This window comes from Hippichthys cyanospilos, chromosome 12 (genome assembly GCF_059441005.1).
Source record: "Hippichthys cyanospilos isolate Australia breed blue-spotted pipefish chromosome 12, RoL_Hcya_1.0, whole genome shotgun sequence".
In the NCBI taxonomy this organism is placed as follows: domain Eukaryota; kingdom Metazoa; phylum Chordata; class Actinopteri; order Syngnathiformes; family Syngnathidae; genus Hippichthys; species Hippichthys cyanospilos.
In genome coordinates this window covers 3232285-3248184 of record NC_142380.1, presented here as the reverse complement: position 1 = coordinate 3248184, position 15900 = coordinate 3232285, and the positions used below count along the sequence as shown (strand labels likewise).

Below are 15900 nucleotides of genomic sequence, written 5' to 3'. Positions count from 1 at the left end.
TTTAGTTGGCACGGATTATTTATAAAAGAATAAAAATATCCGGAGGAGCTTCACTTATGAATCTAAGCTCAAATATAAAGGCGTATTAACCAGTCAGAGAAAACCACAAACATCTCAGCGGCATGAAAATTGTTTTGCGTTTGGCATGGCACACTATTTTTAGATTCTTTTTTTGTTTTTTTCTCCCTCTTCTTTGTGTTCCCATCGGACAGCAGGGTTGGACCAGCGCAAGTGGCGAAGCAGGCAAGAGAATGAAGAAGAGGGGCAACAGAAGGCACAAGTGTCCTTGTAGCATGGCCGGACTTGTGCATGGAACATCCATCTGTCAACTTTGTTCCTCCCTCAGCCTGTGACCGAATGGTGACTAATCTTCCTGTGCTAATGAATGAAACGAGCTGATGTCGGTGCCAGCAGAAATGATCTATTTACATACATCTCTCGTTTGTGCTTTTGAAGAGACCTGGTTATTTCTAAGAGAGGTACGAAAGGTTAGTTACCGGAGTGGTAGCCTTCCACGTGACAATCGGAAACATGTCGTGAGCGTTTTTTAAATGATGAACTCATTTGAGGTCAGAGAACTACTTTTTGTTCCAGACACACCCACTTTAAAAATCAGCTGTGTAGTGATGATGACACTTTAACTGGTCTCTACCGCCACCTACTGGCTTGAGGTGAAACAAGTCAACAATTCATTTTCTGTTTCCTGACTACTTTGAGAGCCGCTGAATGGAATGTTGCAAAAATCGCAGGGAAATCAATGTCATAAATCCCATTCAAATGCATCTCAAAATTTGTAATTAGAATGAGTTTATATGGTCCAGCGATTATTTTTGTACACAAAATCTCGCACGTCCACCTGCAATCACACAAAAATGTCAGAATGGTGGCATTTTGAAATTTGAGCTGTTTTCAGTTCCCTAGTGTTTTTTTTCCCACATTGATTCTTTTATATTATAAATAATCAAATCAATGTCCATAATTTGTAACATAATGCCACAAAAAAACATGAATGTGATATTTAAGTACTTCATTGTCAAATAAATATCTTTTTATCAACGTAAATTCAGTTTAAGGCCAGTTTATAATGCTAAGCGCCATTCAGAGGCTAACTGAAATCAGCATCGATGTTGTGAAACTTTATAAATGGCACTGAGCTTCTTTCCCCTAATTATGCCACGTATGATGCAAGAAACCGACTGATGTGACAAGCTGAAAGTCACAACAGCAAAAAAGAAAAACAACACGCTCTGGATGCACGCAGGCACGGGGAGAACATGTAAACTCCGCACAGCAGAGCCACAGCAAGCAGGAATGAAATGTAAAGTGTAAAGTGTGTAAAGTGTCATAGTATTTTGGTTACTTTTAGTCAGCCTGTGATCATATTCCATATTTCATTTGAAATGTAAATATTGTGACTTGTAAGAAAATGCAATCATCATTTGTGGATGCTCGACAGCTCTTCGGTTTCATGACTTTGTTTTTCTTTTTCCACACATGATTCACGCCCGATGGATGCGAGCAGGAAGCGATCGCGGTCAGCAAAGGCGAGCGTTTGAATGACGGAAAAGGCGTGTAGGTGGCAGACGAGGGAGGGAGAGAAAGAGGACGCTGTGCGGACAGTCCCATTATTATCGTCTTGAGACTTAACGTCGGCCTCGCACTGCGCACGCGTGATCCCGGCTGAGCTTGAGCCGCTAAGTTGCGAGTGGACGTCGCTCCGTCATCGTATCATTTTTGTACGTTAGTCGTATCGTAAAGAGATGAAGCTCCCAGTGCCTTGTTGTGGATAAAGTGCGCTCGGCCCCCTCCTTTTCTTCTTCTTCAAAAAAAAAAGCTGACTACATCTTCAGTTTATGAATGGCCCCGACATGGAGGAAGCGCCGTTTGAGAAAGTCCGAAGCCGGCGGAAGAGAAGTCCGTGTCCGCCGGGCTTCCCCGTGAGCAGCATCGCCTGCGAGGACGAGTTCGACTGCAAGGAGCTGGAGTCCCTGTTCCAAAACTACAAGCTGAAGCTGGAGCAGACGTCCACGCTGAAGGCGCTGGCCGTGCTCATCGTCATGTCGTCGGCGCTGGCCGGCGCCGAGCTCCTGGGCGGCCCCGGCCACCTCACCATCCCCAAGGGCTCGCACCCGGTGCACTGCGTCGTCTTCACGTCGCTCTTCATCGTCACCAACGTCAAGTACCTGCAGGTGACCCAGCTGCAGCAGATCGTCAACCTGAGCCTGCTCTTCGGCTTCACCTTCGCCTTCCTCTGCTGTCCTTTCTCGCTGGAGCCGCACGCGTCGCCCGACCAGGGCGTGTGGCAGCTCATCCTGGTCACCTTCGTCGCCTACGCGCTGCTGCCAGTCCGGACCCTGCTGGCCGTGCTCTTCGGGCTCATGGTGTCCGTGTCGCACCTCATCGTGACCGCCACCTCTGTCCGGACGCAGAAATTGTGGAGGACGGTGAGTACGCGTGCACGAACGCCCGCCCGCGCGTGCGTGCGTGCGCTCCTCAACGTTCTCGTGCGGTTCTGGGATCTGAAGTTGAGGGGTCGGCTTTACTCTCAAAAAACGAACGTGCCAAAAGTGTGCGTCTGTCGTTTAATCCGCAAAAAAAGGAAAGAATTGTTTGATTGATTACTAGTGCTGGGATATGGGATATGACCATTAAAATGGAAAACGAAGAAATGCACATTGCTGCAGCATGAAATGCGATGATGAATAAATATCGACTTGACTGCTGCTGCCAATCGCACTTCTTTCAATTTCCATATTGTCAAATTGGTCGCACGCTGTGGAAGAGTGTTTGCCACGTCCGCCTCACAGTTCAGAGTCCCGAGTTCAATTCCAGCTCGCTCCGATCTTCCTGTGTAAAGTTTGCATGTTCTCCCCGTGCCCACGTGGCTCCTCTTCGGGCACTCCTGATTCCTCCCACGTTCCAAAAACATGCACGGCAATCGTGCTGGACACTCTAAATTGTCCTTAGGTGTGATTGGGCGGCTGAATGGTTGTTCGTCTCTGCGTGCTCTGTGATTGGCTGGAAACCAGTTCAGGGTTTCTTCCACCTACTGTCCGATGATGGCGAGGGCAGGCATGAGCAAGCCTGCAACTCTCGTGAAGAGTAGCGGTTATAGAAGATTTTAAGTGTTTATTGTCATGAGCACAGTGTAGAAACAATTAAATCCTTACTTTGCTTTCCACACAAATGTGCTAAAAAAAAAAAAGAATAACTACCAAGTTAAGTCCAAAACAAGGTATAAACAGCACATAAGTCGCAGAGCACAAGTATGAACTGTAAGTGGGTAGGTTATGGACAGATACTTACACTTTGATGAATCTCTTTTTGCCACAACTCTATAGATTAGTACTGCTCACTGAAGCTCATAACTTGCTAACTCATATGATGTATAGCAGCGGTTGTCAAACTTTTTTTTTTGGTGCATTTTCTTTGTTTGGAAAGCTTTTCTTTTGTCTTTTCCTCACTAATTGACGGTCTTACAAATTCCTCATAAAAATTAAAAAACATTTTTTGGGGGGGGCAGATCTGACCCTGGGCCTTGAATTTGACACCCATGGCGTGTGTCTTTTTACTCCAAATATAGATCTAACTATAACCACTCAAGACTAAAATAGGATATACGGCAGAGACAACATTGAAGTGTCATAGCAATACATAAAAATACGAGACAAAGTGGCTATTGCAATTTCAGGCCGACCGGAAGTTGGTGCAGGTGTGCGGCGTGCGTTCGGGGGTCTTGCCGTGGGGCTCATCTCCAAGCTTAATGGATTACCTTCCCCTCTCTATCTATCTGCGGCCAACACTGTCCTTCACACGGCCGCCGAGCGTCTAGTCGCCCGCGCCGCCGGGGAGGAGGGGAAACAATCTCCTCGGCAAATACGCTGTCATCGGCCGAGCGCATGATGAACTGATCGAATCGCAATTTGCTTTTCCCCCCCGAGAAGCGCGCATGCATGGCATCCGGGTGCCCGGGCACCCACGTTCCGCTTGGTCTGATTGACTGACTGATGTGGATGCTTTGTGCGCATATAAGCAGGGGTGGGAAGTAACCAAGTATAAATACTTTGTTACAGTACTTGCCTGGAATTTTCAGGTATCTACACACTTAAAATTGAGTGAGTCAGATTTTTTTTTATTTTTGTAGGTGGGGTCTAATAGTATTTTTTTTTTTCATTTGTAAAACAACCCAGAAAAAAAGGAATTTCCTTTTTTTTTTTAAATTAAAACATGTACAATTTCAAAATGCCACCATCCTGACATTTTTGTGCGATTGCAGCTGGACATGCGAGATTTTGTCTACAAAAATAATCGTCGTCCAAATTTTGGACCATATAAACCCATTCTAATTACATTTTTCAAGATGCATTTTAATGGGATTTATGACATTGATTCCCCTGCGATTTTTGCAACATTCTATTGAGCGGCTGTCAAACTATGTCAGCAAACAAAAAATTCTTTGTTGACTTGTGTTTTACCCCAAGACAGTAGGTGGCGGTACAGACAAGTTAATGACTATGTCTTGAAGTGTCATCACTTCACAGGCAATATATATATATATATATATATATATATATATATATATATATATATATATATATATATATATATATATATATATATATATATTATTTACACGCGAGTATCTTTACTTCCACTTAAGTGTTAAGAGTGACGTACCTTTGCCTTCTATCCGCCAGAGGTGAGTGTTTTGGTGCCAAAAATGAGTTCTATAATAGCTTTAAACATGCCTGGAGTTTAACGGTTTAAAAAAAAAAAAAAACTGTGCCGTGTGGCGCGCGGTGTTCAGACTTGCCCTACTTCTGCTGCTGTTGGCAGGATGTCGCTCCACTCCTTCATTTCCAGCCATCTCCACTGGGGCTGATTCATATCCCCCAGGGTAACAGTCACACAATTTTTCCCCTCGCCATCACCCTTATTTATATGCCTCACCAGCCGCCCGGGTCTGCTGAAGTTCACTGTTTTTGTCACATTCGGCCCCGGCTTGTCGTCTCACTAGTCCTTTGCAAGGAAGAGCCTGCGCAAAAATTGTATTTTCGATGACTTTATGGCTGAATGAGGTACAAGGAGCTGTCCTTAGTGCTGAACTCGCTCTGCTCTGTGTCCCTCGCTGCCAGAAAAATGGTTCCAGCAGGAGTTCCTCAAAAGGCACGCTCTCGATTAACGTCGCGCTGATTATTAAACTGGAAGTCATTCATATGGTAAAAACGTAGACTTTGAAGCTGCAATCGAAGCTTGGCTTTTACGATTTCCAGAAAGTATGAATACTATTGACTGTGGCATGGTCAAAGAGTAGTCAGTAGGTCCACCTCACAGTTCAGAATCCGAAGTTCAATTCTAGCACCCTCTGGCTTGTGTGGAGTTTGCATGTTCTCCCCGAGCCTACGTGGGTTCTCTCCGCTTCCTTCCGCATTCCAAAAACATGCAGGCTTGTTGTATTGGACACTGTACATTGTCCTTAGGTGTGTTTGGCTTTATGGCTTGCAACCAGATCAGGGTGTCCATAATTTATCCCATTGTTACTCACATTGTATTGCAAAGCATTTATTCAGCTGTATAACTTTGTTTAAATCATGTAAGAGAAAGTTATCAGTGAGAGGAGCAAGCCGACACCATGACCTGACTACAGGACAGAACGGTCTGTGAAAGGCCATTATGTTCTTGGAGAAGAAGATAGTAGCCTCTGTATGAACTGATATCTGATGGTGTTGCAGGGACACACACAAACACACGCACCACTATTGCGTAATGATTGTCACGTTGCCGCCGTGTGTGTTCCCTCAAAACTCTTTAGGGCAGCGACATTTTCTGACTAGAGCTACTCTCATAAAAAAAAGTTTGACAAAATTCGGTGTGAGATATGGAAGTGCGACCTCATCGCTGTCCGTTGAACCCGCGAGCAAAAAAGAATCGAAAGTCTCTCGTCTTCCTTCCTTGTGTGTTGTTTGTTAAACGTTCTCGGTTGACCGAACCTGACACCCCGCCTACTTCCCATTGACTGCTGGGATAGGCACCAGCAAGCTAGTGATCCCAGTGAGGATAAGTGGCTATAGAAAATCGATGGATGGATGACTACGATTGTGAATTTATGCGTCATTATTATGAGCATTCAATAAAATGTTGAATTGGGATGACAACAACCCTCATAAGAACAAACACTGCAGGAAATGAATGTAAAAATTGAGTAAATTGTGTGAATCTTCTGTCAAGTAACTTTCCATTGTGTGACGCTAGCCTTCTTTATACACTAAATGGCGAAGACAATCCATGCTAATCATCTCCAATGTACTGCAACGACACAATTCCAAAAGCAAACGGCCAGTAATTATGCTGGGTTTGCTTCATAACGACGTCGGGCAATTTACAAATAAAACATAGGCGTTATTTTCTCGCTCATGATTCTTCTGCAGAATGAGTTCATAAAAATGTCACCGGTGGTGTCCTTGCGGATGGCGGTGCTATCGATGCAGAAACTCCTGTTACCCCGGTTTGAAGGTTCGCCACCAAAGAGCGTTCGCAAACTGTGGAGAAATATGTCCATTCTTATTCACTGCACATGTCTGTGATGCTGGAGGTTGATTTATTGTGAGACAAATCATCGCAGACTTGCACTAATGTGACATTAGGGTCAAGGAATTGTGAACGTGTTTCTTGTTAAAAGAAACGTCTATGATGAATGACGAAGATATCTTGAGACGAGGGGTAAAACAAGTCCTTGGGTAACTTGAGTACCTCGGTTCAAAAAAAAATACTTGAGACAGTTTTCGTTCTACTGCAACTCTAGCTACCGAATCCCATAACAAAAAACGTTACGTTGAAGTTCAATGGTCAATTCGAAAGAGTTGGATCAAAATTAAGCCAGTTATGGGTTAAAAAAAGAACTGACGCAGTATTTGGGTCAGTGTGAAGGAACTTTTGGGGTTGTTTCATGTAGAATCATCCAAATATTTAGGTTGTCTTGTAGAAAATGACCCATTTTGGGCATTTTTTATACAAAGCAACCCAGAGAGTTGGGTCACACACCCAAATACTAACTTGGTTCTCTTAAGACCCATAATTGGACTATTTTGAGGGCGCTAACAATCAACATTATTATGTTGACATTGACAAGCATAAATTAGCCACTAGCTAGCAGTGCTCAAATGCTCCATATAGGCTGGCATGACATACGTAAATAACTCTGCAAACTTTGCTTTGTTTACTGATGGCTTGGGCTTTTTTTTTGCTGCTTCTAGTATGAATTAGCTGTTAGCTAGCAGCGCTTGAGTGCTCCATGGTGTGATATACATAAATGACCCTGCACACTTTCACGCTAACATGCACATTGGCATACGCCGCCTGTCAAGGTTTCCTTGTTTAAATTGTTGTAGCTCTGTCTAGCTTAGCCGCTAGCTAGAAGGGCTTGAGTGCTCCATATAGGCTGGCATAATAGGCGTAAATGACGACGCACTTAAATTCTGACAGCCTGACCCAGTTGCCATTCCTACTGATCACCTTTTAGCAAACCGTGAGGACTCAAAAGTGCTGTCTCAACCAGCAAATTTGTCTCAGTCCCAAATTTGCTACGCGCTCTCTTTAAGTTCTAAGTAAAATGTTGATCAGTCTTGTTCAGGGTCTCTCGTTATATTTCACCAAGCAAAATATATATTTTTATTTTTCTCCCACTTGTCGATATTGGATTTAAATGGTCTTTAGGATCTCCGAATAGCAAAAAACTCGATAGCTGCGTCTCTATTTGAAAGGAAATTCCTCTTAATCTATGAATAATACTTTGAGTGCCCACTGCGAAAGTGAATTTGCAGACTTTGTTTTGTTGATGTTGAAAGACAGCCAACCTTGGTGAATTGGGGCTCGGGGTTGTATCAAGGTTGAAAGCAGCCATGCTGGCATGCGGTCATCCGCTGTGATGGATGAAGCAGCTCACACATTCGCTCATGCTTTAATGTTGCATTTTCCTTGATAGACTCCAAGAAAACTTTTGTGTCATTTCTTCACTTTCTTTCGAAACGAAGAAAAATAAGATTTCGCCTTTGCTATGTTTGCTATTTGGTAGTTGGTGGCCAACACGGTGCTGTTCACCAGCGTCAACCTATCGGGCCTGTTTGTGCGCATCCTGACGGAGCGTGCGCAGAGGAAGGCTTTCCTTCAGGCGCGCAACTGCATCGAAGAGCGACTTCGCATGGAGGACGAGAATGAGAAACAGGTGCGTGTCACAAAAGCGCTCTTCGGTGCTGTCGGATGAACAATAATACAAAAGAGCGCAACGCAAGAGAAAACGCCCAACACGTTTGTATCGACGGGACCGTGTTTGTGGCAACTGTACTGTGCTGTTGTAATTAATTCTATGTTCTGTATAGAGCTGCAACAATTGGTGGGTTATAAATGAGAGATTTCCAATAATCAATAAATCATTTAAAGATCGATTTCATCTAGTTCAATATAAAGTGGTGAAAATTTTCAGATTTTTTTTGCCTCACCAGTCGTTTTCTATTCTATTCTATATTCTATTTCTGTAGTCAGTTAATTTAAAATACCCTGTTTTGAATAAAGGCAAATTAAAATAAAAACGTTTCTACTGTACCGATTCATTGAATAATCGACAAATTAATTGCAGGGATGTCCCAGTCGCATTTTTGAGTCTGAAGATTAGTCAATACTAAGTCACGATTTGATATCTTGTTAAGGTATTAAGGACAGACAAAAGAACAAGAAACAGGCAGACTTACATTCCACACAATAGAGCACATAATAAAGTAGACAATAAAAACAGAAAAAAAGCAGTGATAGGGCAATAAGGTCAGGATTAATAAAGCACTAATAAATAATAATAATGATTTGCAAACTGTAAATAAACAGATATTATCTATGCAAAAGTGAACAGCAGCAAGATTAGTCAGCAGCATACTTGGCCGTAATTTTCTTACATTTCTTTGATTTCAACATTTATGGTGTTTTTGTTTTTCTTGCATCTAAAAAAACGCATCCAGGAGCGCCTCCTCATGAGTTTGTTGCCCAGGAACGTCGCCATGGAGATGAAGGAAGACTTCCTTAAGCCACCAGAAAGGATCTTTCACAAGATCTACATCCAGCGCCACGACAATGTCAGGTAAAGTTACCACTTTCTCATCAGCAAGACTGGGCGCCCAGTTATCGGGTTTTAAACCATTTTTGCCAAATTTTGGGATTTAAAATCTTTCATGCTGTCCTTACCTGCTATTGGAATGGACTTTTCATGTTATATCACAACATCATGCATATGTATATACGTATATATGATATGTACCGTACTTTCCGCACTATAAGGCGCACCTAAAAGCCTTAATTTTGTAAAAAAGCTGATGGTGCGCCTTATAATCAGGTGCGCCTTATATATGGATCAATATTGAGATGGGATTCTTTTGTGTTTCTTTTGTGTGTTTACAGTTGAACAAGATTGGTCATATTGACATTGAGTTATTGAGAGTTTAGAGTTATTATTTGACTTATTATTGTTATTAATATATTATATTATATTAATTATTATATTAATTATTAATGATATATTATATTAATATGTCATTATTGGAGGGTGCGTCTTATAATCCAGTGCACCTTATAGTACTGTGTAGATGCAAATATTGTGTGTTTGTGTGTGTGTATATATATATATATATATATATATATATATATATATATATATATATATATATATATATATAAAATGTGTGTGTGTGAGTGTGTTTGCATGTTGGGTGAAAATTCAGCTTCCTAATGACTTCTTTCAATGCTCTGATTTAAAGATCAAAGGATTAAGCAAAATACTGTGCAGGGTTTAAGTATGTTTGTGTTTTGTTGAATACATTGATATTCAAATCAAAGGGAAAGCATTGAATTGGCACTAAGGAGCTGAAATTTCACCCGGATGGTACGACCACTTTGTTATCAGACTCTCGGGGGTGGGCCATTCTTGTGTGTGGAAGAAAATGACAAAAAAAAAATGATCAAAATACTGCACAAGGGTTTACATTGACAACAATAAGGATATTCGGCTATGAGGAAAAAACAAAACAAAATGAGACCGCAGTGGATAAACAGCATCAGATATGATGCATATAACAGTGACACCAGAACCGTCTCGGCCCTCCAAGGAAATTCAACGTCGACGCATTCAAGTGGCGCATTGGGACTTGTCCGCCTGCCAGCATAAAAACTGTCTCAGTGCATTTAAAGATTTGCCGTTTTGGGTCATTTAACAGAACAGAACCAACGTCGGCTGACATGAAAGATCCAATTAGGAACTTGCTGGGAATAAGATAATAGACCACTAGTGGGCAACTTCGGGGTCATAGAGACTCAGCAGCACCCTGGAGGGGAAAAAAGGGCTTTGGAGAAGGAGAAACTTAAAAGACGATTAAGCCGATTTCCGCGGTAGTCAATTGAGCAAATGACGTTTCGGTGGAAGGGAGGCACCTAATGATTATTATGTTTCTGCAGAAGTGACACCCCAGAGAAACAACTTGCTGTTGTTGATCAACATACTGAAGTTCCACTTAACGGCTCTTAAAGCCACGGTGGGAAACCTACGGCCCGGGGGCCCCGCGTGGTCCCCGAGAGCGTTTAGAGAAACTACAAAGGAAATCAAGATATTCCTTTCAAATTGGGAACGCTCAATAGTTCAAAAGTTTTCTGGGCAAAAGAAGTGCCTAAAGAATCGAATTCGAAAACATGCTCTTCATTTGATTTTTCTAAATTCCAGTTAATGTTTCTTCATCATTCTGTTGACATAAGTACACTTGAAACCACTGGTGTGAAACATCAGGCCCGTGGGCCGGTTCTGGCCCACAGACGTGTATAATCCGGCCCGTGTGGTGTCATGTAAAGTTGAAAAATGAGCTGAATTTTTTTAATGAAAAATTGGAAATGTTTTATGATTAATAGTGATGTAGTGCTTGGACAATTTTGGACAGCATTATAAAGAAATGACAAATCTGCAGTTGTTTTAAAGTTCTATAAATAGATACCATCATTTTATCGGTCCGGCCCACTTGGGAATAGATTTTCCTCGATGCCAGTCCTTCTCAAATAGTGGGGTGGACGTTTTGGGGTGGTGGATGACCCCCCCTTGGGAAAATGATTTCTTTTCAGGCATTTTGATGCACTTGGTTGTTGTTTTTTTCTGTTTTAGACGAACCTGTGACCTGTATAAACGCTGTAAAAAGTAGTTACCAGTAGAAGGCTAACTCATGTTGTTTTCTTTTGTTAAAAGGTTAGTGTGTATGATTTAGTGTGTTTTTCATTATGGACAGTAGGAGGTGCTGCAAGTGCTGCATTTACCATTGTCCGTAGCGATAACAAACATGGCCGCCTATGGAGAAGTGACACCCCCCCGTGTAATATTATTTAATGATAACTAGACCTATGATTATATTTAAAACATACTGTTGGTCATTTAGGACACATTCATTTGCAAATTTTGAAATTTACGATCATTGAATTATTTCCTTTTTAATGAAAAACGGTCTAAATCTTACACACTGTCCATTTAAGGTTCAAAATGTTATAGTTGTAGGGATGATCGTAGAATTTTCAGGGATAATTTGATTTACAGTATATTCGGCGGGACGGTTGGGGGTCGGGGCGGGGGAGGAGGGGGGGGGGGGGGGGGTGGAAGACGACATATGTGTTTCAGCCAAGCAAGGACCATCCCAATATTTGCGTGAATTTGACCAACCCAGAAAATTTGTTGTTCAGGACAACCTCAAAAATGTAATTTTGGACACGGGATTCGTGTTGCGTAACGCTGCGTGTGTTACAGTCTAAATATGGATCCCATTTCAAAGGCTTTTCTCTGTTTGTGGCTCCAACGCCACAGAGAGAAACAAGCTGGTTGGACACGGGACAGAATTGATGTCATTTGGTTAGTTTTTAATTAGAACGTAGACACGGCGCGTGGCTCGGTTCACTCTGAGCTTTTATTTACGATGCTCGGCCAAGGTGGGCATTCTTTTCATCTGATTAGACTCGGGCCAGGCGGATATTTGTTGCGATCAGCTGCTAAAAATAGAAATGCGATTAAACTCCAGCAAAGGTAACGTGTGCATGTGGCACGTTGTGTATGGGCCACGTATAAGGAATTTGCACTCATCTCTGCAGCCAATAAAACTCATCGCAGCTCTGCTTACCTTTTGGCTTGATATCAAAAGTCCGTTTTCCACAACATGCAAACGTAAACGCTAATAGCATCATATGTTTTGAACAATATTTGCGTTTGCTTTTTCGGTATTTTCTAAATGAAATGCATGTGAAATTTCATCTCAAATTATTATTTGTTTAGATGTATGTTAGGAAATCATATATGCAAATGAAAAGTTGTTTGGGAATACTTACAGAAAAGATTAGCGAATTTCCATAATCAAAAATAATGCTGGGCAAATGTTCATTATTCTATAGTATGAAGTGTATAAATTGTGGTCTTCATCTGTTCAAGGCATTTAAATGCATCCCCACACATATTGTCAACTCAACAACATGAATTCAGACATTGCTAACGATACAAAAATAACAATAAAATAAAGTATCATTATTGGGTCTGTTTTTTTTTTAAATTCGGGTCACAAATTATTACACTGCCAGTTTATTTTAAAATTTGTCAAACAATGCTACAGAAGCCTCCCTTCTGAGAGTAAAATTATGCTTGCTTGCTTTTTTTGGCGTAATAACTCTCTCTGATGGTTTTATTAGGCACTATTATACCAAGATGCATCAGGGCAAATTCATATTCCCGGTCTTAAATCATTTCAGTAGGGCACTAAAAATTCCAAATGGCTCAAAGTAAATGATTTCTTCACACCAATACTCCTTCCCTCAGCCAATATCTCTGCCAGCCTTGCAGATCACAAGTTCACATGAGTGCTAAATGCAGATTTTACACCTCCATGTTCCGCGCGACTTTTATATACCTTTAAAAGTATGCAGCGGCAAAATTGCAACAATTAAAACAAAAACAACCCCCCCAAAAAACTAAAACTGCTAACAAAAACTTATTTGACCAGCTTGTGATTATTTAGCTTAGCACTTGAACAACCTTCACTCTATCTATAGTAAAATTCCAAAGTCAAAATACTTTAAAATCTTAAAATTTCCAAGAGGTTTTTTCTTTCGCCTTTTAGCTTAGCTTACTTGCTTACCCCCTGCCCCTCCCCCCTCCACCCCCCCCACCTCTTCATCAGACTCACCAGAGATCAAGTTTTTCTTTCAAGAACTACAGGAACTCTATGATAAAATAACACACGTACATTTTTCACCCTTACGTAGTATTTTGACCATTTTTGGGCCAATTTCTTCCACGTTATTCTCACAGTATTTTAGTACAAGGGATGGCACACTCCTGGTGGTGCTCGTGCCAAGTTGGACTTTGACATGTTGCCGCTATCTGGGCGAAATTTCAGGAGGACACCTCAAGATATCACTCGGGAAAATCTCCGTCTGATATTTGATCATCGGTCCTTTGTTGGCTTCGATTGCCGGAATGGGAAAATAATAAAAACTTGGCCATGTCGTCGGTATTTTCGGACCTCCCTAAAACCATCCCTTACTGCTGGATATAACTGGGAAGAAATAGTCACTTCAGCGAGAACTAAATGAAAAAAAAAAAAACAAGATTTGGCCGGGAGCCTTAAGTGGGCCCGGCGACAGGATCTATTGTGTTATCTTGTGGGATTAGATAACGGGACATGTGTTGTGTAGGCAGCCTATTCAAAATCAATTTGGGTTTCCTCCAGTTCTTTGCTCTATTATTGGCTGCTGTACGTACCCACTTTGCAGTTAAGTGTCGCATTAGGCGCTCTGTTTGCAGATTTGCGCTAATGCAACATTCAGCGTTCTAAATATTTGTCCGTCGCAGATGGCAAGCCGGTTCGCGCGGTGGCAGGAATTCACGGCGACGTTGGACGCCGCCGTCTCCGACACGGGATGGAGGGTGAAAGTCAAACTGGAAATTTTCCGGCCTTTCAGATTTCAACGTACACACGATTACGGAACGAGTCGATTGATAGCGGGACCTCCGTTTGTGGAGTAATTTGGGTAGCCTACCGACAAAATCACAAGGAACCGGGCCGCGGAGTGAGAATGGCGCGAGGGCGGCCGCATAATATCCCTGAATGACTCCTCTAACTGCACACGTCTTCACCTTGATCCCCGTGAGAATACTCGGGCTTCTATTTTCAGTCGGCGTGCTTTGACTGCGCCGCCAGTCAAAATGGGGCAGACGCTCTATCCGTCTATTTGGCCCCCTCCGTCTTTTTAATCTTTCTTTGCCTGCCGCTGGCCACTAATTGCCATCTTTGATTCGTCCGCCGTCAAAAATCCAAAGTTGATGTTGGGGCCGACCTCCCGAAATGTCATTTAAAGAGCTCCCTCGGCGCTAATCTGATTCGCCGCCGTATCGTGACAATAACGAGCCGTTTCTCCTTTTCGCCCGCGACAGCATCCTGTTTGCGGACATCGTCGGCTTCACCAGTTTGGCCTCCCAGTGTACCGCCCAGGAACTGGTGAAACTCCTCAATGAGCTTTTCGGGAAATTCGACGAGCTTGCAACGGTGAGTTTGTTTGAATTATTCATTCTTTTCACCGGTAGTGTTGGCAAGGATGAAAACCTGTGGCCTAGATCAGCGGTTCTCAACGTTTTTTTCAGTGACGTACCCCCTGTGAAATATGTTTAACCAGTGCAAAGCATTGCAGTGCAAAGAACTGCTAAAATTGATAGAACATTTAAATGAGCAGCGGTCTGTTCATAGTCATTATCATTGAATTAATCGCATTGATCAAGTACCATTTCCTGCTCTATGCTTATCGCAACACTTTCCCTTTTGTTTGTGATTGACTTCCTAGCATATTTTCCTCGCTCTTTCACGTCACACGTTTTCATACATTTAGCATCGTCCCTGGAGGTTTTTCTCAAAAGCCAAATGACCCCTGACAGGAAAACGCTCGGCCACCCCGGTGCAGTTTGAGTTCAACGCTCTTGGCCGTCAGCTCAGCGCGGTGTCACAGCGAACGCCGAAAAGCCTTATGATGTGTAATGTGATTACCGAGCGCTTGGTTTGAAAAAGACTCTAATCTAGTCCAGCCTCGCCCCGGGCAGAATTTTCCCCCCACGCAGGCTGTAGCGAACGCCTGAATGGTCTTTCGATTGCGGCTCCACCCACTTTTGAAGAGTTGACTGGAAATCTGCAATTACATCAAAATGGCTACTTGATTTCATTTCCATTTTCAAGCGAGATCTGCATAGGAAGTGCGATGTAAATGAAATAAAAATCACAATAGGACCGCCCGAGTATGTGAAGCCGCTGCCGGTTAATGTTGGACTCAATTTGTTCTTTTGCTTGGCCGAGTTCTATTTTCAACTTGCTTGTTTACACGCATCAATAGAAATGACTAAGGCTCGATTTCCACTCAAGTGACACAATCGAGATCATTGTTTTGCTTTAAAGTGTTGCAATTGCGATATGCGTCACAGCACAATAACAATCGCATAAGAAAAAAAAGAAAATGCATGCTAAATCCAGAAAGGAAGATCAGAGTCCGGATTTTCATGACCAAACTCTAAATTGTGATGTGAGGCAGATGTTTTAACCACGTTTCCACTCTACCGCTAAATCAGGGTTCTCATAGGGCTCCCCCTAGTGGTATGTAAAAGAATTACTGCCTAATTGGTATCATTCAGTTATACTGAACTTTTTCGTACAGACGATTTGCACTTAATCTTTTGAGAAGTATATCTTTTATTTAAGTTTAAACTAGTCCAGTTTTTATCAGGGATGTCTCGATCCTGAACTTGTGATTGGAAATCAAACCTTTTTTAGCTGACCGGCAATCATGGGAAAAATGATCAGGCTTTTGAAT

The 15900-nt window shown here is 42.3% G+C and overlaps 1 protein-coding gene across 2 annotated transcripts in view; it reads left to right on the top strand.

The window, feature by feature from the left end:
• Nucleotides 1-1523: 1523 nt before the first annotated feature.
• The window catches only part of LOC148414408 (adenylate cyclase type 1-like), a 39236-nt gene continuing 24859 nt past the window's right edge, over nt 1524-15900 (top strand). The window contains exons 1-4 of one of the 2 annotated variants that reach the window (XM_088428801.1): nt 1524-2444; nt 8072-8221; nt 9006-9124; nt 14483-14594. In XM_088428801.1, the coding sequence (XP_088284927.1) occupies nt 1854-2444; nt 8072-8221; nt 9006-9124; nt 14483-14594 (972 nt within the window). In that variant the 5' untranslated portion in view covers nt 1524-1853. The remainder of the gene's footprint in view (nt 2445-8071; nt 8222-9005; nt 9125-14482; nt 14595-15900) is intronic. The other variant, XM_088428802.1, reaches the window with a different exon arrangement.